At 40.1% G+C, this 21,792-nt stretch overlaps 1 protein-coding gene across 12 annotated transcripts in view; it reads left to right on the top strand.

Annotated features, from left to right (window-relative positions):
- Positions 1 to 21,792, top strand: part of SEPTIN11 (septin 11) — a 138,985-nt gene that overhangs the window by 94,573 nt on the left and 22,620 nt on the right. For all 12 annotated transcript variants that reach the window (XR_012434853.1, XM_074039842.1, XM_045392453.3 and 9 more), the window contains 4 exons: positions 1,246 to 1,360; positions 9,071 to 9,266; positions 15,204 to 15,390; positions 18,315 to 18,476. Coding sequence is in view for 11 of the 12 variants with exons in the window: in XM_074039842.1 (XP_073895943.1) it covers positions 1,246 to 1,360; positions 9,071 to 9,266; positions 15,204 to 15,390; positions 18,315 to 18,476 (660 nt within the window). In the remaining variant the exon portion in view is untranslated. The remainder of the gene's footprint in view (positions 1 to 1,245; positions 1,361 to 9,070; positions 9,267 to 15,203; positions 15,391 to 18,314; positions 18,477 to 21,792) is intronic.

Below are 21,792 nucleotides of genomic sequence, written 5' to 3'. Positions count from 1 at the left end.
GCCGAGGCGGGCGGATCACCAGGTCAGGAGTTTGATACCAGCCTGGCCAACATGATGAAACCCCGTCTCTACTAAAAATACAAAAATTAGCTGGGCATGGTGGTACGTGCCTGTAATCCCAGCTACTCGGGAGGCTGAGGCACTAGAATTGCTTGAACCTAGGAGGCAGAGGTTGCAGTGAACTGAGATCGTGCCACTACACTCCAGCCTGGCGACAGAGTGAGACTCCATCTCAAAATAAATAAATAAATAAATACAAAAACAAATAAATAATAAAAATAAAAATGGAGCTTTGAGGATCATTTTCTCACCTGGACTCCAGTATTTTGAGTATAAAGTTCATTGACAACACAGCCAGAATACCAGGAGTCGTGTCTCCAAGGAGAAGACTTTCAGTATCTAATTTCTGAAATTGCAAACCATAACCATGGTATTATAACTGAGGGACTGTAGCTGATCTCTGCATCTTGCGAAAAAAGGGTTTCACAGATTATCTCTAGCACCCACGGGACACATTCAAAGTTGTGGGGGCAGCCAGTACCATTTGATATAACAGCATAAATCACCCAACAATTTTATTTTAGCTTCCAGCCATATCCTGTGTGATTTTTAAATGTATGATAACTACCTTACCCCAGTCTCCATTGGTAAACTCTGCAAAAGTCCAGCAGTTACAGAATCTCTGCTAACTCAAGAAACCTGTGAAACTAATGGAGTAGAGGAAACCAGCTCATGTGCTGAGAAGTTTTAAATATGTTGCATTTATGGTGGGTAGAGCATTGTCATCATTGTAAGGAGTATGTATCCTCCACCGTGAGCTTTTCAAATTCTTTGGTATCTGGAAGAGTGTTAGATATGTTTTCACTGTGAGTTGACAGTAAATTGAAAGCTTTTCTTGGATAATGAAAGTGATCAAAATGGCTGGAAGCTTTTGTGTTTTTTTGGTCACTTAATGCATATCTGAAATAGTCACCTCTAGAAGCTCAAATTTCCCTGGACCAGTACACTTGTAACAAGGAGTGAGATACCCAGGGAGATGGTCTGCTTTGGGTAACTGTGATTTTGTGGAAAGAGCATGGCTTTGGAGTTGTTAGTGCCCTCAGCTGTGTAGAAGCCAAGGCGGCTGTGGGGGTCTATTTCCATGTATGTCAAGGGAAGAAGAGGAGAGAATGTAATGTTTGTGATGTGTGATATCCAGGTGGCATGGTTCATGGACATTCAAATCTTTCTCCCCTGAAATTCCAGAATGAAGAGCTTCGAAACTTGTCTTTGTCTGGCCATGTGGGATTTGACAGCCTCCCTGACCAGCTGGTCAACAAGTCTACTTCTCAAGGATTCTGTTTCAACATCCTTTGTGTTGGTAAGTTATTCATCACCCACACAGCAAGAAGTTTGATCCTTAGATATTGACAGGTGACTGTCGGAGAGACATGCTTCAGTGAAATAAGAATGACATGTTTATTCTCTTTTTTGTCATCAGTAAAGCAAGGCAAAATATCTGCCTTATACATGTCACAAGTTATAAAGATTGAGAGCTGTATTTAGGTAAATGCATTGTATGTTTTGTCATGTTACTCAGATTACTATTAGTATTTCTGTCACACAGTCAAGCAACCGATCATTACAATATCGTTAAGATCCCTTAAACATTTTACTTTGGACTAGGCCTCTGCCTTGGTATTTTTCTTCACTCCTCTAGCCATATCTTTTTTTTTTTTTTTTTTTTTTTTTTGGAGGAGTCTTGCCCTGTTGCCCAGGCTGGAGTGCCGTGGGGCGATCTCGGCTCACTGCAGCCTCTGCCTCCCGGGTTCAAGTAATTCTCCTGCCTCAACCTCCTGAGTAGCTGGGACTACAGGTGCCCACCACCACGCCCGGCTAATTTTTTGTATGTCATATCCTTTTTGGACTAAGAAGAGGAAGGTGGAAAAGAAGGGGGATAAAGAAAATCAAAATATAAATTTACTGTTAGTTTGAAGGAGAAATGTGCGTGGAACAGATACTGGCTATTGCTCTCTCCCCCATCACGCCTGATGAATGGCAGGTGAAACAACAGTGAAGTGGTTTGGGCCATATTGTTCTGTTGGCATTGTCCTCTGGGCATTTCCCTCTGAGACATCACTTTGAGACAGATCAAATAATTCTGTATGTAGCCAAGTGGACTGTCTTTTCCCTAAGCTTGGCAGAATGTGTCAGACTTACTTTTCTTGTCCAAGTAAAGCGAAGAGAATTTAGAAAAGGTGTGTGTTCAATGTGAGAACCGTCATTTGCTTATTTGTCAGTTATGGAAGTTGGGGGGAGTGCAGATATTTTTCTTTTTAAAAAACTTCTTGAACCTCTTGATGACTCGACTGCGTGTAGCCTCTGCACTGGGCATTCATTAGTAGAAAGTCACAATTGGTGGGCACGCTAGACCAACTTGCTCCCTGGCATTTTATCTTAAGCACTGGATAAGAGAAGGACTGGAGAGAAACATGGCCACAGCAGCCAACTCTCATCTCATGCTTTCCCCTTTTCCCTACATGAAGCCTTTTAAAATTCAGCAGGAGACCTCCCGAATGGCAGCTAGTTCTACAGAGTGGCATGAATGGGTTGTCCTTTCTCTCATGATAAATGCTTATTGCAGAGCAGGGCAATTCTTCATTAGCATAGCAATTTGTTGCCGATTTGTTGGTTTTCTATTGAGAAGTATGCTAAATTGTAATCCCAGGCCAATTACTCTTCTGGCTTCTCTTCAGTGCCTCCCCAGCCCTGTCTCCAAAATCAGTTCTAAGAACCTGTCTGAGAGTCCTGTCCTGGCTCTTGCAGGGGATGGTAGGGGAAAGCCTTCCAGTGGGATCCTGGTTTAACTGGGTATGTGGTGTGCAGTGGGGTGTGCTGGCTCAGGGGCTGACTCCTTGTGTTAAATAAGACAATTCGGATGCTGAATTCCTCAGAGGCCAGATCGATGCTGCCCTGTTAGACGTGTAAAGCAGCCCTATTTGGAGTCTCCTGGGTGGGTTACAATACCTGTGATTCTTAGATTTTTGTCAGGTTCTGTTCTTAAACATGTTTAAAATTAGTTTTTCAAACTAATGAACATAATATATATTTTTTGTTTAAAATGTTATAAAATACTTCCCTTTCATCTCCCACTCCCATTTCCATTTCACAGAGATAACACTGTGGGATCCTCCTAGAAACTTTTGACATCTTTCTGTGTTAGGAAGTTGCTTTTGGTGGCTTACAGTTCTGTAGGTAGGAGTCCAGTATGGGTCCGCAGGGCTGCATTCCTTCCTGGAACCTTTAGGGAGAGTGCATGCCTTCTCCAGCTTCTGGAAGCTGCCTGCATTCCTTGGCTCTTGGCTCCTTCCATCCATTCACAAAGCCAGTCACATCGCATCGCTCTCCTAGTATTTTTGTGTCAGAAAATTTTCCACAGAGAATTGCAGAAATCCAGCTTAAATCCAGTTAAGACTGTCCCTCACCCTCCAACACACACTGAAAAGGTAATATGGTGAATTAGGTAATTAAGAGCAGCTGGCTCCAGGAGTTCAAAGAGCCCTGTCTTTCTCTGGTTCTTGATCCTGCTTGCTTCTGCTTGCTTCACATTCAGGCATTTTCATCACGACAGCAGCCTGGCTCTGTCAGCATCACCAGCCTAGCAACCTCAGGGGAAGGAACAAGGCATTCCTGACACGTCTCACCAAACAGTCAGGATTTCACTGATTGGCCAGGACTCAGTCACACGCTTAGCCTGGGGGGAAGATGGGGTCAGTTCACTCCAAAACATACAAGGTTCCCCATAGGCAAGAAGACAGGATCAGAAAGGAGATAGGGCTTGGGAGAGAGACATACTGGACAGATAAAAACAGCTTTCTCACAGTTATGTAGGTGCCTTCTTGTTTTGCTTTTACACAAATGAGATCATGCTGTTCATCTTGTGCATTTTCCTTTTTTCAGTCCACAAGAAGTCCTGGATATCCTTCGTTGTCAGCATATCTAACTCTCTAGGTCGTTTTCCATAACCCTTTGGAGCCCCTTGTTTGGGGCCAGCATGAGCTCTTTGGGAGACAGGAGTGTCAGCATTAAATATCATCCTCAGAAAGTTGAATATCAAATCCCTTTGCCATAGATATTTTATGGCATAATATCTTTATAAGAAAAACTTACTGTCAATCAATGGTCCATCTATTTTTAAAGTAAGAGTCTATAAAAAGTAGATCAAAATATTTGGACAGCCACATAGAGGAGTAGGTGTTATATTTAACTTAAGAGCATCCATGTTAATTTTTCCTCCTTACTTCTTACTGCCCATTTGTTTATTTTGCACAGTATTCACATGTGATACTTATAGCGTGAATTTACTTACTTGTGATAAATATGGGAGGGAATTAAGGATAAAAAAATAAAGTTATGATCCCAGTAAGGAAAATTTTTACCAAAAAGGTCTCAGAATTGTAATTTTGTTTTGTGGCATGAGCCTGTAGTTTGAAAGAATGCACAGGAAATAAACCAGAGCAGAAAATGGTCCTGGCATGAACTAAGTCTAGTTTCAGAGCTACTGAATTAAACGTCTGCTGCTAGAACCCATCTCTGTTGGTCCTGGGAAGGCACGTAATAGAGGAAGTATAGTTTTCATTTCACTGGGAAGAGAATTCTGATGTTAAATGAGATAACAGAACACGCAGGAGTTCATCATTCCCCCACTGTCTGTTTTGCCACAACACACCTAAATCACTCCTGAAGCTACATTTTAGTTTAAATAAAGCCTTTCATGTTTTACCCATGCTGTAATTCTCCAGAGAATCTAAATTAGATCTAAATTAGCATTTAGCCTTTTTCTGTAATTTTAAATTTGTATCTTTCTCATCCGTTTTCCAAAATGATACTAACTCTAGGAAAACAACCTCATCAACATTGATCCAGCTGTCTTTCTGTTTCTTGTGAACATACAAAGGTGAATAAGATACTGTAACATCTCTGCTTTTGAAGAAGAGCTAATTTGATAGTAGAGTCAAAGTAAATTAGTAATACATTTTGAAACAGAAAATTTTTCCACAATTCAACCTTAATTGTTTTGAGGGGATGAGAGAACAGGAATTGAAAACAGGTAAGTGAAGTGTAAGGCCATCTTAGCCAAGGTATAGTGTCAACATAAATTGTGGAAATTTACAATCAAATCTTAAACATTTTTATCCCATCTTGTTTTCCAGGAAAGGATGTAAATGGCTTATAGGGTAAAATAAATAAAGACAAAATTAACCCTAGAAAATAAAGGTGAAGCCAGGGATAGAATCAGAACTCAAAGTGTGCCATCAGGCCTGCCTATAGCAATTAATTGATGAAGTATTACATTTTTCTCTCAGCTTAGTGGTCAGAGCATGGAGAAAACTATTAATTCACTCATTCATTTAGCAGATATTTAATGAGCATGTGTTATATGCTAAACACAAGCAAAAAGTTTAACATACGACAGATTTATAGTATCTATAAAGTAAAAACAAAATGATTGCTCCGGATGAAACACAGCTTTACCTGGAAAAATTTCTCGATGGATTTTCAGAAAAGAGATTTGGTGTATGTAGTGGTCTGGGTTCCTGGGCATCCTCTAAGTCAGTGCAATTGTTTAATGAAATGCCAGGTGCCACAGGCTGGCTCATCTTATGCCAGAGATTGTTTCATCAAAGGTGATTCTATGAGGAACAAGAACAACGCAACTTAGGTATGTAGCTTTCTGACTCTCTGATTCCATCCAAGAGTAAAATCTAGAATATTTAGGGAAGGCAGGCAGATCCCCATGCACAGTTACTTACCCAAGTAGCCAGTCTTGGCAATTAGAGTAAAAGAGCTGAATCACAGATCAACAATTTGTTCAATCTACAGTTATCTTCTAATTAATAATACAATCCCTCTGTTTTTCCCTTGCCTTGTTCACCTTAGAGCTCATGGGTTAAATAAGCCTGAGAATAGAATGGAAAAGGTAGGACTGCCTTCCCCTGTGATGTGGGCATCATGTTCACTAGCATTGGCAGGAACAGGAAAAACAGAAGCCCCAGATAGCACTTCAATAGGGTCTCTAATTACTGTAACAATAAAGTGGTTAGGCAGATGAATTTATGATAGAATAAACAACAGACTCTGAAAAAATCTACCACAGTGGCATATCTCTGTATAAATCACCACCATGATCATTTTTGTTTTCTATTAACTTTTTTTTTTTTTTTTAAGATGGGGTCTCTCACTCTATTGCCCAGGCTGGAGTGCAGTGGTGTGATCTCTGCTGACTGCAACCTCCGCCTCTCAGGTTCAAGGGATTCTCCTGCCTCAGCCTTCCGAGTAGCTGGGATTACAGGCGCCCACCAGCACACCTGGCTAATTTTTGTGTTTTTAGTAGAGATGGGGTTTCACCATGTAGGCCAGGATGGTCTCGAACTCCTGACCTCAGGTGATCCGCCTGCCTCAGTCTCCCAAAGTGTTTAGATTACAGGCATGAGCCACCGTGCCCGGCCTGCAATTAACTTTTAATAAATGTCTCCTTTGTGCCAGGCAGTCTGCTAGGGAGTTTTGAAATACTTTAGTGTTAGTCATTGATTTTTCTGAAAATATTGTTATGGTTGTTTGGTTTGAATTGGAACCTGTGCCTGGTAGGCTTTTAGTTATTCAGTTAGAAAGAAATTTTTGTCTTATGGGTCCTCAAAAGTATAGATGAGATTCTGCTTAGAAAGATTAGAGAGAAGCCTCAAAAACGAATCCCAGTGCTTCAGGAGGCCAAGGCAGGAGAAATGCTTGAGTCCAGGAGTCTGAGACTAGCATGGGGAACATAGTGAGACCCTGTCTGTTAAAGAAAATAAGCTAATGCATTGAAAAACTTCCCTAGTTCTTCTGGAGTTCCTTTTCTTCCAAAAGCTGTCATTTCCTGCTGAACTGCTTTTGGTGAATCACACTGCTGTTGGAGTTGCCGTGTCTAATTACAGCTCTTAAAAGCACAGAGCATAGAAATGGAAAGCAAAGCACACCAAAGTTTAGAGGAACAGTGGTTTTTTTCAACCCATTGATTAACCCTGTGCTATAAGTAGGGCCTGGTAGGCTAATTGTTTGTAATTTCCACCTTAATGTAAATGATAATTAAAATTACCAGGCCTTTAAAAAAAAAAGTATGGTGTTCCTGATTCACATGGATGCTTAAGTAATTTTCAACCTAGTAAAATAAGATGATAATTTCAATCTTGTCCAGGTAACCTAGAATCCTTGCCATGTAATTGAAGTCTTTATTGCTATTCTTAGGGAAGAAGATGAAAGTTAAGTAGGTCACTTTCTACTGACAGAGCCTTTCCCATAAAGGGGAAACTTTTATATGGCAGATCTGCTTTTGTGCCTTTTTTGTTCTAAAAATAGGTAAATCCTGAAAAGAAGTTGGCTCTGCTTGAGAATGTTACACTTGTAGCATGTACTTAAAATGACTCAAGTACCTTCAGTATCAACTACTAGTGAGAACCCTGTTTTATTTCTGTATCCACTACACAGTACTTTGTTTTGCTCAAAGCTAATTTGTTAAGCCATGGATGGTGAGTATTAACTTGTTAAAAACTCTTTCAGGTTAGGGAGCAGAGACTGGTTTTATATTGCTTTTATGGAGGGTTTTTTTTTGGTAAGACTATTCAGGAAAGTAAAGAAGACAGGAAACCGTCTCAACCGCTGCACAACCAGACCCCATAGAGATCTGGAATGACATTTAGGATGTTACAGAAGTGCAAACAGGTGTCAGTGTCTGTTTTCGTTCATTACTTCATCCCTGCACCTATGCTTGTCACACAGTGAGCACCCAAGCATTAATTTCATGATGGATTTCCAGTACTCTACGCCATCTATCTGCTCTTTCCTGTATTCCCAGCCCACATTCTGTCTGCAGCATGGCTTCCATTTACTTACAGCCTTTGCTGCCTCATGGCTTCTGCTTACTTACCTCTCTTTGTATATCGTTTCTTTTTCATGCCTTCACACTGTGTGGAGATTGCATGTATCTCATTCAAACACCCAAAGAGAAAAATTGTGATTAGATAGGCCACTCTCCAATGTGGAGCCCCAGCTCATAGTGAAATGATTGCGCTTCCGTGGTTGCCTTTAGGTCAGGACCTAGCCATGGTCTAGTTGTCTGTGGCCAACTAGCAGGGTCATGGGTGTAAAGGATGGTCTTGCTTATAAGGGGAAAGCAGTTGTGACAAACACTTAAAATGTTGTTCCCATAATAATAAATTAGAGTCTGACTGGTATTATTCAATCATGTTCTAGACCAGATTCTAAGATGTGGGAGACCACCCCATCAGGCTAGTTTCTTGAATTCTCAGAACTTGGCACAGAACTTGTACATAGTAGGCACTGGAAAAATACTGGCTGAATGAAGCCTGACTAAAGAGGAAATTCTATGATCTTAGATGTTCAGGGACACAACAGGAAAGGTTAAAGAGTAAGATGAATGTACTTGGCCAACTTTTACCCTATAAGTGAATCATCATGGTTAGAGGCAAGCCATATAAGGCTTTTCTAATCAGAGAAAGTTCAAATCCAGAAAGACTTCGTCTTCCTTCACTTTTGTATTATGTTGGAAAGCATATGACACAGTATCATATTGGTGTTGAATTAACTGATCTTTTAGGTAATTCAGTGTAAATGGAATCACTTGTTTCAAGTAACAGAAATTCAACAGTATAGTCTTTTATCCCTTAAGTAATATAGTTTTATACTCTGACATTTAGGAGAGAAAGAGGTAAAGTTCATGTTCTTGTAATATACAACCTGAGCATGGGCAAACTTGCAAGTACAATTTTTCTATCCAGAGGTAAAGAAGAATCTCTTGATCTGTAAATTTGAAATCCTGTCTGCTAAATAGTTTCTGAAATTCACTGAGGCATTTTTAGAAAGGTATTCCATAGATTACACATAGAAAGAATTATCTCTTCACAGTGGCATTTCTGGTGACAGTTTTTCTTTTTTAAACTTTATAATCATGACTAATGAAAAAAATACTGATGAACTGAACTCATGTCTGAAAGACATTGACACATTCTCTAATTTTTCTTTTGTGGTTACATAGGTGAGACAGGCATTGGCAAATCCACGTTAATGGACACTTTGTTCAACACCAAATTTGAAAGTGACCCAGCTACTCACAATGAACCAGGTGTTCGGTTAAAAGCCAGAAGTTATGAGCTTCAGGAAAGCAATGTACGGCTGAAGTTAACCATCGTTGACACCGTGGGATTTGGAGACCAGATAAATAAAGATGACAGGTACATCTTGGGATTTTGGGGGGACATGATGAGGAGATAGCAGGATCCATCCCAGGTAAATTTAAAGGCCAAATGTTTTGGGGGTTTTTTAGTTGTGGGGCTTGGTCCTCTATTGCCTGAAAGGTGTGATATTCTTGTCCTCTGAGAATTTTTCTGAGAATGTTCTTCCTTGAGATCAGAATCAGACATCAAAATTGATCCCAGCTAGTAGAAGCAGAAGGGAGATTTATTAGAGGGATTAAATTAGCTTACAGCATCTTTCCGCAAAGGCCATGAAACTAGGTTTTGGGCTTTCCTACCAGGAAAAGCAGTCTAGAGAAACACCCAGCCACCCCACAGAACAGTTTCAGCAGAAAACCCAGCCATCAATCACTTCATACTGCTTGGGAAGCCAGCACACTAGAGGGGAGGTCTCTAGATGCTCCACCAAATCTGCCCCAGGTAAACAAATGCCTTCACCATTGCTTGCTGTGTAATGATAAAATAGTACACTGAGTTTTTATAGTATACCCCATTTATAAAGCCATGTAAGTTTGGGTCTTTACCATGAGTTGCTGTTTGCTCTTATTTGAGGGAAGTTTTTAATTCTTAAAATTTCGTTAAGATTCAAAATCTCAGGATTTTGTTCACATTCCTTCTCAAGAGCACCAATTCTGTTCATCAGTCTCAACCTCAGATATCTTATGACTATTTTACATAGTACATTCATTCTCAAAAGAAGTTTGAGAAAGTTAAAATAAAACTGCCCCAGGCCCAAAGGTGATTGTAGAATGGGGCTTCCAGAAACATCTTTGAGCAGTTACAACATTATGGGCATAAGTGTCTACCTGCTTAGTGTGACCAACATGTAGACATGAACAACAAATCAGTAAGTTAGGGTGTGTTTGCTTACAGCTCAGACACTTCAGTTGTATCAGGATTTTTTTCCATATTCCTCAGAACTGTATATTATATACATGTGTTTTGTAAAGAGGAACTCGCCTGTTTTTATCTAGAAATGTGTATTGCCTAGATACATTTTAACTATTCCTGATACAAGTATGAGCACCACAGTAATGACAGAGAAATGTTTAATTCATTCTTTAGCTGAGCACCAAGCTCTTTATTTTATCTATAAAGCACTTTAAATGCTCTTCAGTAGACATTGTCCCGTGATAACAGGAACAACTGTTAGATAGAGTGAGAAAGATTTTATTTTGCATCTGGCCAAAATGGACTATCTGTACATTGTGTTGGGGCAGGGAACAAGTTTGGCTCTGACACTGCAGCTGAGCAGTTGCTCTTAATATATGACCTCAATGACAAGGAGTGATGGAGAGGCCCCTGCCTGAAGGCTGTTTGTAATGCCAGGGGCAGTAAATGAAGAGAAAAGCCCTGGTCATAAGGAAAGGGGCACAAGTGCATTGTGGGAGCTGGGAAGAGAGCCAGGGGTTCCAATCATTGCATAGTGACAGAACATACCCAGAGCAAGGCCTGTTCTCCACCTCTCAGACCCGTATAGATTTTCTCCCTGGGGTTAGGAAAAATCTTATTCTTGCATTCCTTGATTGGAAGACAGTAACTGTACTTTTTCAGGATCCCTCCCCCTAGGAATGAGAACCATCCTCCACATAGCCTCTTGCTGAGATTCGCTGTGCTCTTCCAGCTCACTGGGGTTGTCACAGTGCTGCCACTCGATTTTTGCCTCTGCCCTAAACTGGGACTTTCCCTCGGGCTGCTGGTGCCTTTTCACTTCCCAATCAGCACTCAGCAGCAAACAGCTAGGACAATGCATATCCTCATATTTGCAGCTGGAGCCCTCCTTAAGAAATTATCTGACTCATTTGGGTCAAATAATAGTTTCCAAGGAGATTTAGAAGAGAGGAAGTGTGATATTAACCTAACCTAGATACCAAATATTTTTTTCCTCTGAAATTTCTTGACAGCTATTGCATAACCTCTTTAATGGCACTTAAAACTCTCTGTTACCCTGTACCTCAGAAGGTATTGTTGACACTGTTGACTGTAAAGCCAAATGACTTGTTCACAAATCGTTATTCGGACAGGCTCTGCTTCCCTCAAGAAACTGGAAGTGGGATATTCGTTTCTGCATCAATGTGTAACCATACGGGAAGGGATGTGCTATTTCTCTATACCCATGTTGATTTTTACCTACTTTGGGGATTAGGCAAGCTTTTCTGCCATAGATGCAAGACTTCAAGAATGTCCCAGTTTGTTTATGTAGGCTTTGGACATGTCAGCATTGCTGTATTATTATCTGCCTCAGACCAGGCTAGCTAGAAGAAGGCAGGAAGAGAGATCTGGTAAGGTTTCCTGTTATGTTTAAAAGCATATTTCACTCTTCGTTATTTAGGGGCTTCCTTGTTTTGGCTGTTTGTACTCTTTAGTGGAGAAAGAAAGGGGTCTGGGGAAGAAGGGAAACCAAGTTTTGTTGTTTAATTGGAAATAGAATAATTAGTTTGCCCCACAATGGGGAGATGGGAGGTGAGCTGTCCATGGAGTATCACTAGCTATAATGATAGTCAGCCCTCAAAGGGAGAAATAATTGAAATCCCCGAGACGGAATTTCAACCTCACCAAATCTTTATACAGTAGTGAGATGGACTGTTTGGCCTTTAAATTTTAAGTTTTTAATCACACTTTCTGGTGAAGGTAGTCAAGGGATAAGGAAAATTGGCTAACAGACAGCAAGAGAAGGGAAAAACGTGGTAAGTATTTGGTCATATATGAAGTGGAGAGTCAGTCTCTGAATGATGGCATTGGCCATTTTGCAAGAATGATCAGTGGGTAGGTTGGATGGATGGAAAACATTGTCTAAGTATCTTTTTCCATCGGTTTTAGGGTTAGCCTCTGTCGTTTGTGTGTGTGTGTGTGTGTGTTTTATGGCTGGAGGTATATGGAAAAAAATGAGTGCTGTGTAACAAGGAATATCTCCATGCCTTAAAAGAAAATTATGTGAAAATGTAAGGGCTAGACTGGATTTGTCCTCCTGTCTTTCCTCTGATTGATATGGCCACAATCCAGGGAAGTTTTAATTGGCCAAAAAGAATATAAATAAGTGTTAGTAGGACTGGAGCTAGCAAAAGGCTAAGCTGGGATTAAGCTTCCTTTCTTTCTGACTTCAGATGCAGAAGTGGAAAAGATTTGGAGGAAGAGGCAGATAATTCATCTCATCTACAGGATGATGATGAGGAGTACAAAACCACTTGGCTGGCTTGAGTCTCATCAAGAAGAAACTATTTTATTATCATAATTAAATCTTTGACATAGGGAATAGTGGTTTTGGTAAATTGTTGTCCAGGAATACATTTATTTTTATTGGTTAATAATGGTTTGGAAGGTAAAGTAGATAGGATTTCAGATTTATTATGTATGTGAGGTAAGAGAAGGAGGCTCCAGGTTGAATCCCAGCTTTCTGACTTGGCCAGTGGTGTGGGTGGTGGCCACCATACTAAGGAATACAGGGAAAATGTAGGTTTGAAGGCAGGATGAATAGTTCAGTTTTGGACATATTTAGTTGGGAAAGCAGTTGAAAATATAGGATAAGCAATTGTGGATGGATCTGAAGCTCTGAGAAAAGATCTGGGTTGAAGGTAGAGATTTATGACTTGTCATCAGATAGAGGGTGAGTGGAACTATCTATCGGATGCTAGTGATTTTCTAGAGGGAATAAATGTGATTTTCTAGAGGGAACACATGGAGTGAAAGGAAAGGAGATTGAATGATTGGCCAGGACTCTATAATAAGAACAGGTAGAAGGAAGTCTGTGATATTAGAGAACAAAAGATGTCTTGAATCCAGTGCGGAAAGCATTCCTCACTGCAAAATGAGCGATGTTATGCCTCATTGTCTTTGGAGGATGAGAATCAAAACCCAGAGGCAAGAAGGGAAATTAATAGAAAGCAGAACCGTATTTGGACTACTATTGAGAGGAGGAGTGCTAAGAGCTAAAAATCAGACACCGGGGATGCAGGGGAGCAATTGCTGTGAGCTGCTTCTCTTACCCTTGGGGATAATAGGCTGCTAGGGAAGATCCCTAATCCCCAAATCTGCCTCAGTGTCAGGAGACTGAAGGATCAGCCCCACACTGAAAGGGCAAAGGGCATGGGTGGACCTCACTGGAGTGGCCTGCTGCACTTCCCTCCTGGGCATGAGCTCCATAGCAGGACAGATACCAGCAGAGAACTGGGTGAATGTAAAGTTCCTTTTTTTTTTTTTTTTAAGGTTTTTCTAAAAAGTCAGGCTTGATTCTTGGTTATTTATTATATAATTATGAAATAGTTATATCTTTTATGTGACAGCCCTTTACATGTATTGCATGTATTGGCTCATTTATTTGTCACAGTAGCTCTCTGATAGAACTACTATTTTTGTCTCTGATTTACCTGTGAGGAAATTGAGACACAGAGAGGTTTAGTGACTTAAGGCTGTGCAGCTAATAAGTTGTGCAGCTGTATTATGGTTTTAGGCAGTTTGGCTTGAATCCATGTTTCTAACCACCATCCTCTATAATTATCTCATTAAATATTATTATTATGCAATATATGTCTATATTTCAAGATTAGAAAATATAGAAGAATCTTATTGCTCATTGATTCTTTTTATTGGAATTTTGCCTGTCATGATTTGGAATTTTATTATTCCTGAGGTATATCCTACCTTTTTTTTTTTAAAAAAACCTCTGGAGATTTTGTCTACTCTAATTGAACCAATAGATTGTGATAAAATCACCAAAGAAAAATATCAAAAAGCTTTTTATGGACTGCTTTCAGTTTTGCTCATAAGTTTGTTTGTGGTTATTGTTTATTTTGGGGATGTTTGTTTTTCTTAGGATGTCTGCTGTCACTTTTATTATAAAAGATTTGTGGTTCCCTTTCAAGGGTTTCAGTTTAACTTATGGGTATGGGATTTGGGTGTTGAAATGTTTTGATTTTTCTTAAAACTTATATCTTCGGAAAGGCAATAAGTTTGGGGAGAATTAACTCTTTGTATTCCTAATAGAACAGTCTCTTTGTTGCTAAAACAAACTTCTTCTGAGTAGTCCCTTTGGAGACCAGAAAAAATTAGTGGGTTTCCCACAATGACCTAACATACTGCTTACTTCCTGGACATGTGGTTTATGGAATGTGTATCCCCAATATGCTATTCGTCATTGTGTTTATGGTCAGTTAATAGGATCACACACAATTATCCAAAACAGATTTGAATGATTTGGTGAGAAGAGAAGGTTACAACGTTTACCTTTAAATCTTGAAGATTTTGAGTTGAAAGGAATCTCGAAGATCATAATAGTCTAGGCACCTTAGTTCCTAGATGAGTTGGATTGTGCACAGGGCTATGGGAGCACAGAGAGCCCCCACCTCTGGAGGAATAGAGCAGATGACCAGGAAATAGCTCGCAGTAGGTGGTGGTGTCGTATTCTGAAACCACACAACAGTTTCATTTTATGCACCAATGGCAATCAGTAGGGAGAAGCTGTCACAATCACTTTTCTCAGATGGATTTTTGAGGCCCAGTTTTGGCCCAGCGGGAAAGAATGCCACAATCTCTTAGCAATATCTTCCATGGATGCACCTTGGGAGAGTGGCAGCCCGCTCCACATATGTACAGTCTCTGTTTTAGAGGATCAATGTTAGCCAGGAAAAGAGTAGGAAAAAGACAGGTTCTCACAGAGGGGCCAGCGTGAGCAAAGACACAGAGGAAATAAGGGCTTGACACGCGGGGGCTGCTACAAATGGTTGGGTGTGGCTGGGACAGGAGAGGTGAGCCTGGAGCCCTGTTCAGGCATCAGGTGATGGAAGGCCTTGGATACCTAGGTGAGGACTTGGGCTTTAGCCCTTGGGAAAGAAGAAGCCATTGTGATGTTGAATGGAGGATTGTCTACACCAAATTGTGAAAGAGGTTTGAGCCTAGAAACATGCCGTTTCTGCATTCTAGCTATAAGCCGATAGTAGAATATATCGATGCCCAGTTCGAGGCCTACCTGCAAGAGGAATTGAAGATTAAACGTTCTCTCTTCAACTACCATGACACGAGGATCCATGCCTGCCTCTACTTTATTGCCCCTACTGGACATTCACTGAAGTCCCTGGATCTGGTCACCATGAAAAAGCTGGACAGTAAGGTACTTGCTGCCACTCTGATTATCATCCACTCTCCTTTTAGATCTTCTTTATACTAATGCCCTAATTTGTTCTCTGCTTTCAATGTGACTTTTTTGCCCTGGATTACAGGAACAGTGTTTGACAGCATGAGAAAAACACTTCAAAACCTCTTGCCTGTTAGACAAAAATAAAATAAAACAAAACAAAACTAGAAAAAAAAAATCAAGTCGCTTTCAGGAAGTATTTTTAATTCTTACATGGGAGGTTGAAATATAACTTCCAAGTTTGTTTATTTTCTTAAAAAAAACTTTCTCTAACAGGTTTCTAGAGGTTTGGTTTTAATTCAAAGTTTACAGTGGAATAAAAGGTTAAATTTTTGTCTCTGTGATGATAATGGTCCAGCTTCTTAGATTTAAAAACTGAACTGCACACGTGTGTTCAAGTAAAGCAAAGTCTTCATTTAAGTGTGATCCCTGAGCTTGCCACATTTATACCTTCTCTTTCTCACAACACGTGAAGGAAGAGACTGGTCATTTTGATAAAATTTGGCACCTTACTATATAATTAATTAGACTTTCCATTTTGAAATAAATAGAAGACAATACATTCTGAAATAAGGATGAAACAAATGGCAACAAGAACAACCACAAAGCAAAGCCATGGAAGGTATTTACTCTTAGATTCAAAATGCCTTTTGCATTCACAGAAAAGTCTTATTAGATGATAAAGCTCTTTAGAGGACTCTGCTGGGTGTTGTTACTATGATTTTGTCTAAACAACACCACTGATAAAAGATGCTTTCTCTCCAGAGGGACAGAACAGCGAGAGAATGCTCAGGAGATCAGCCTGTCCCCAAGGCCTCTGAACTGGCCTTTAGAGGTCTGGAGAGGCTGAAGCCAAGCCAGGCTCCTTCGGCTTCCAGCAGGCACAGACACAGTAGTTTATAGAAAAATCTTCTAATGGCCTGGAAGGATCATTGCAGCTAGAGTACTCTTCGCAGAATAAATAGAAACCCTTCTTCATCCCATTTGATTCCTCGGCTCCCCTGGGAGCTGTGCCATTAGCCATGATAGTGGAGAGATCACGGGCAGTGAGGGCCGCTTCCGGGTCTGTCGTGTCCTTGGAAGCAGGGGCAGACCTCCCTGTTCTCAAGAGTGCCCCGTTCTCCACAGACGTTCTGAAGGAAGTAGACTGAGGAGGCTTCCTAACTGAGGGCTGAGTATGCAGATCTAGCCGGATAATATCCAACACTATGATTATGTTTAATAGAGTTCATTGAAAAAGGAAAAGAAAAATGCATAACAGGCACAACTAATAAAAGCAAACAACCAACCATAAAGCAGGTTAAACTTTCAAAGAAGTGATAACGTAGGAGAGTTGGAGAGCTAGCTAGCATCCGAAAATGATAATATCAAAGTTTTATTTATACAAGTAAAGGGAAGAGTTAAGCAAATGTATGGTCATTTCAGGAATGACTTTCAAGCCCCTGCCAATGAGGAAAAAGAGGTTTTAAAACCAAATTGCTTGATTTCTCTATCTCCTCTGATCAATTTGCCCAAGAAAGAGTGAATCTCTGCCATTTTGTTTATGTTGACATTAATTAAATACTAAATGTGCATAAAAGATAGCCAGTGAGAACAACAGGAAGTTTCTTGTTCCTCCAGTCCTGATCCAAACATTTCCCCCACCCTCAATGATGTTTTTCTTAGTCCGCAACTTGCTGGAGGAAGCCCAAGCATAGTGAGCTTAGGAGCAGGTTGAGGAATAGGTTGAAGAATAGGTCTTTCTGTCAGCCTGTCATCTCATTTGGGTTTATCAGGATTTCTAATGTGGCCTTTGGATAAAAGGAGAAGCAAAGGCATGCAGATGTGACCTGAACACCTCCCGAAAGACTGTCTGTTCCCTGGCTAGGACAGCTTCCTCACCGAGTCTGTTTTCTCTCACCTAAGCTGGGTGAAGACCATACTTCTATATATCGGATGTCAGTAATATCTTATTGAAACCTCTGTTTCTACAGGGATTAGGGGAAAATTAATCTTAAAATGTGAATTTAAGAAATGTGTCCCGTGCACAGGGCTGGGGGCAGCCGGGAAAAGAATGTCCACACAGGGTTTGGAACTTGTGCTCTAGGGTATCCTTGGCTCCCTTTCTGGGCTTCCTGCCACTACTGTCAAATTCTGAGTTCTCCCCTGTTCTTTGTAACCGATGCTGTGAAAGTGAGCCTTGCCTTTGGCGCTCAGTTTTATTCCGGCATGAAGGAGTAATTTGATAGAAGCTGATTTTCAAAAGAATTAGTTGGTGTGATTTTGAAAACTTTTACAGTGGGCGACACCATTTTTGTTTTGATTAATACATAGGTTCTCCTCTCAGCAATTTTCAGGTCATCAGAAGAAAGAAAGGATGTTGGGCTGCATAGGACGGAATACTCCACTGCTCTTACAAAAACTTTGTTATTATACTGTTAGGGTGTGCAAAAATCAAGAGCCTAAAGTAGATGGGAGAGGTCTAAAAGGAGTGGTTGGTCATTCAAAGAATAGGCTCCTTTGTTATCACTATTTGTCATAGAATAGCAACACTTCCTTTACTCTGTAAAGAAAAATGAGGTAGCACAGGAGGGGAAATTACAAGTATACTTTCAGTGCAGGATGGGAGGAAGTAAAAGTGTTTGAATATGGAACTAAAAGTTTATCTCAGGTCTTCTTAATTTTTCACCTAGGTAGAAAGTCTGATTTTCATTATCATCTCTACCAAAAAAAAAAAAAAAATTGTAGGTGCATAGGAGGTGTTTATATTTATGGGGTACTTCAGATGTTTTGATATAAGCATGCAACATCTTTATTTTTTACATTAAGGTTTTGCAATTTTATTTGTTTGCTATGTTTTATTCACTTGTCTATTTTTCTTATGTTGGAACTGTGTAAAAATGGACGTGTCTGTTTTACAGGTGAACATCATTCCAATAATTGCAAAAGCTGACACCATTGCCAAGAATGAACTACACAAATTCAAGAGTAAGATCATGAGTGAACTAGTCAGCAATGGGGTCCAGATATATCAGTTTCCCACTGATGAAGAAACGGTGGCAGAGATTAACGCGACAATGAGTGTAAGTCCTCAAGTCAAATGGAAACAAGTGATTTTAATGAACGCCTGTCTTAGTATCAGCGTTGTAGAGTGGCTGGAGCACTGGACTGACTAGGCACCCCATGACTTCAGATTAGTGCAGCTTTGCCACCACTTCAGGTCATTTAACCAGTCTGCTCCTCAGTTTCTCCATCTGTCAAATGGGAGCGTCAGACAAGATGATCTCCAATTTCCTTCCCACTCTAACAGTTATGATTTCTACAGCAAATCTTGTGAGAAGGAAATGCCAGCCCAGCACCATTTCACAAAAAGCAGCTCAAAGGAAATAGATCTGTGCTTGTTTCCACCAATCTTGGCAGAAATATGTCAGCTTGTCCCAATTTTGCTTTGGTGATTGGATCCTGCCCTTCCCTCCTTTCTATTTTCCCTACCCTTTTCTGAATCATTAGGTAAATTGGCAGTTGAGGATACAATTTCCACATCACAGAGAGGAACTAGTCAGGAGATAAATGATTAAAGCGACAGTGGTTCCCTGTGTGATTATGATGTAATCCCTCCTGGTGAGTCTCCATCCTGCCGGTTGATGCTCAAGTCTGTTTCACTGCTCTTTTGTGTGTCTCAGCCCATAGCTCAGCTGTGAGCTGCAATGACTCTACGCATCTTTTTTCCCTTTGGGAATGCATAACATCCGTGAAAGCCACATGCTTTGCATATAGTGGATGCCCAATGATGGTTGTTGGAATTCAAAGTAGTAAAGGCTCTAGAATCGCTGGAAGAATCTGGAAAGCAGATTCTTCCCAGGAAATAGGCTTGATGGGGTGTGAAAGGAAGGTTGCCACAAGGGAGAATGACTAGACTTGTGCAAAAGAATGGATGGACAAAAGATCAACAAGGGGTTTTGGTTCTGTTACGAAGTGAGTGTTTAACTAGTAGAGCCACTGAGATGGAAGACACACCTTACTTCTTGGGAAGTAGTGAGTTCCCATCACCAGTGGTTAGTTGATAACAGAGCCTGTTTCAGTCCACTTGGAAGAGATACTGTAGCAGGAATTCTTAAGCAGGATTGAACTGTGTAATAGGCAAGATCTCTTCCACCTCTAAAATTCTCTGGTTGTGGGTACTGACAGCTACATAATAATAATAGCACCTGACATTTTTCACATTTCTGGAGCATTTACTATGCACCAGGAACTGTTCAAGACTTTCCATTTAATCCTCACAACAGTTGCATACGTAGGTGCTATTATTATTCCTACCTCATATATGAGGAGACTGCAGCATAGCACCTAAGATTGCACAGCTGTCTGTAGTGGAGGTAGGATTCGAACCCAGGCTTTGGCTGTCAGGCTTACATTCTCACCCTGTGTACTACCACCCAAGCAGAGCAGTGTACAGTCAGTCCTCTGCATACACGGATTTGACCAACCATGGATCAAATAGATTTGGAAAAAAAAATGCAACAATATAAACAATAATACAAAATATATATGGCCAGGCACAGTGGCTCATACTTGTAATCCCAGCACTTTGGTAGGCTGAGGAGGGAGGATCACTTGAGGCCAGGAGCTCAAGACCAGCCTGGTCAACTTAGCAAGAAAAATAAAAAGTAAATTCTACAAAAAAAAATTAAAAATATAGTATAATAACTATTTATATAGCATTTACATTGTCTTGGGTATTATAAGTAATCTAGAGATGATTTAAAGTATACAGGAGGATGTGCATAGGTTATTTGTAAATACTATACCATTTTATATCAGAGATTTGAGCACCTGCAGATTTCAGTGTCCATGGACAGTCCTGGAACCCGCACCCTGTGGATACTGCAGAGGTCTGTACTTTTTTATAGCAAGGTCAAAATCTCAAGCTGAGATGGCACTCCTTTATTCTGCTGTAGAACTATAATTTGGGATGTCAGTGTGGTATTCAGGAAGTATCATGAATGACTGCTATGTAATTTTTCTTTATATTCCTATCCTTCTAAATAAGTTTTCATTATTTTATATTCATGGAACTATATCTGTGTTAAACTTACTGGAAAGAAAATACCCAAGAATTTTTGCTCTATTTTCTTTCTGTCTTTATCAGATTAATAGAACTGAATCTCTGACATTCCAAATTAATCCTGTTCTTTAAAGAATTTTTTTTTAGGCTCTTCATTACAAACAATTTTTGCTGATGAAATTCCACATAATGTGTAGAAATCTGAGGAAAACAGATTCCACTGGCAGTTGCTTTTGTTACATTTGAGTGGAGAAATTTCCTTGGTCATTACACCAAAATATTGACTGGAAAGGTCCTGTTGCTCCTCAACTTCAGGCGACAATAGTGTTCAAGTCTGAAACTCAGACTTGTTTGAGAAAGAGAATACACCTTCTTTCCTTCTTAGAGTGTGAGATGAACTAGAAAATGTCAATATCTTAAGCATCCGACAAAAAGCTACTTGGGAAACCTGAGCCAATGATTATGCCAAGTTCTCTGTAGGAGAGGAATTGGCTTGAAAACTTTATCTTCTTTCTCAATGTATCTATAGTGGAAGAACACTGGATCAAGGAACTCTAAATAATAATTCTTGGAGCAGCTATTTCAAATCTTATTCTTACATGCTGATAGAAAAAAGATAGGATTATTATTTCCTCTCCCACTCAGAATGCAGTGATAACTACCAAATAAACCGATGTGAAAGAGTCAGTTTTCTTGGACACCATCTCTACTTCAGATAAGTCTGGGTGCAAAACTTGAGCCAATAATTTGGGCTAAAGTGTGTTTCTGACTTAGAATTTGTGCAGTAGTCATCTGTCTAACGCAGTGTTGTTCAAGTAGAACTGTAATGTGAGACATACAAGTATTTTAAAATTTTCTAGTAGCCACCTTAAAGAAAGTAAAAAGAAATGTGAAATTAATTTTAAGGACTTAACCCAATATGTTGTAAAATATAATTTCAACATGTAATCAATATAAAAATTATTAGGTATTTTAGGCTGGGTGCAGTGGCTCACACCTGTTATCCCAGCACTTCAGGAGGCTGAGGCAGGTGGATCACAAGGTCAGGAGATCAATACCATCCTGGCTAACACGGTGAAACCCCGTCTCTACTAAAAATACAAAAATTAGCCCAGCATGGTGGCGGGCGCCTGTATAGTCCCAGCTACTCGGGAAGCTGAGGCAGGAGAATGGTGTGAACCCGGGAGGCGGAGCTTGCAGTGAGCCGAGATAGCACCACTGCACTCCAGCCTGGGCGACAGAGAAAGATGCCATTTCAAAAAAAACAAAACAAAACAAAAAAAACCACACACACATTTTAATGGTAGATCTTTGAGATCCAGTGTATATTTTAC

This window comes from Macaca fascicularis, chromosome 5 (genome assembly GCF_037993035.2).
Source record: "Macaca fascicularis isolate 582-1 chromosome 5, T2T-MFA8v1.1".
NCBI lineage: Eukaryota > Metazoa > Chordata > Mammalia > Primates > Cercopithecidae > Macaca > Macaca fascicularis.
Note: the sequence above shows the minus strand (reverse complement) of the source record. Positions and strands in the feature narration are given on the sequence as shown.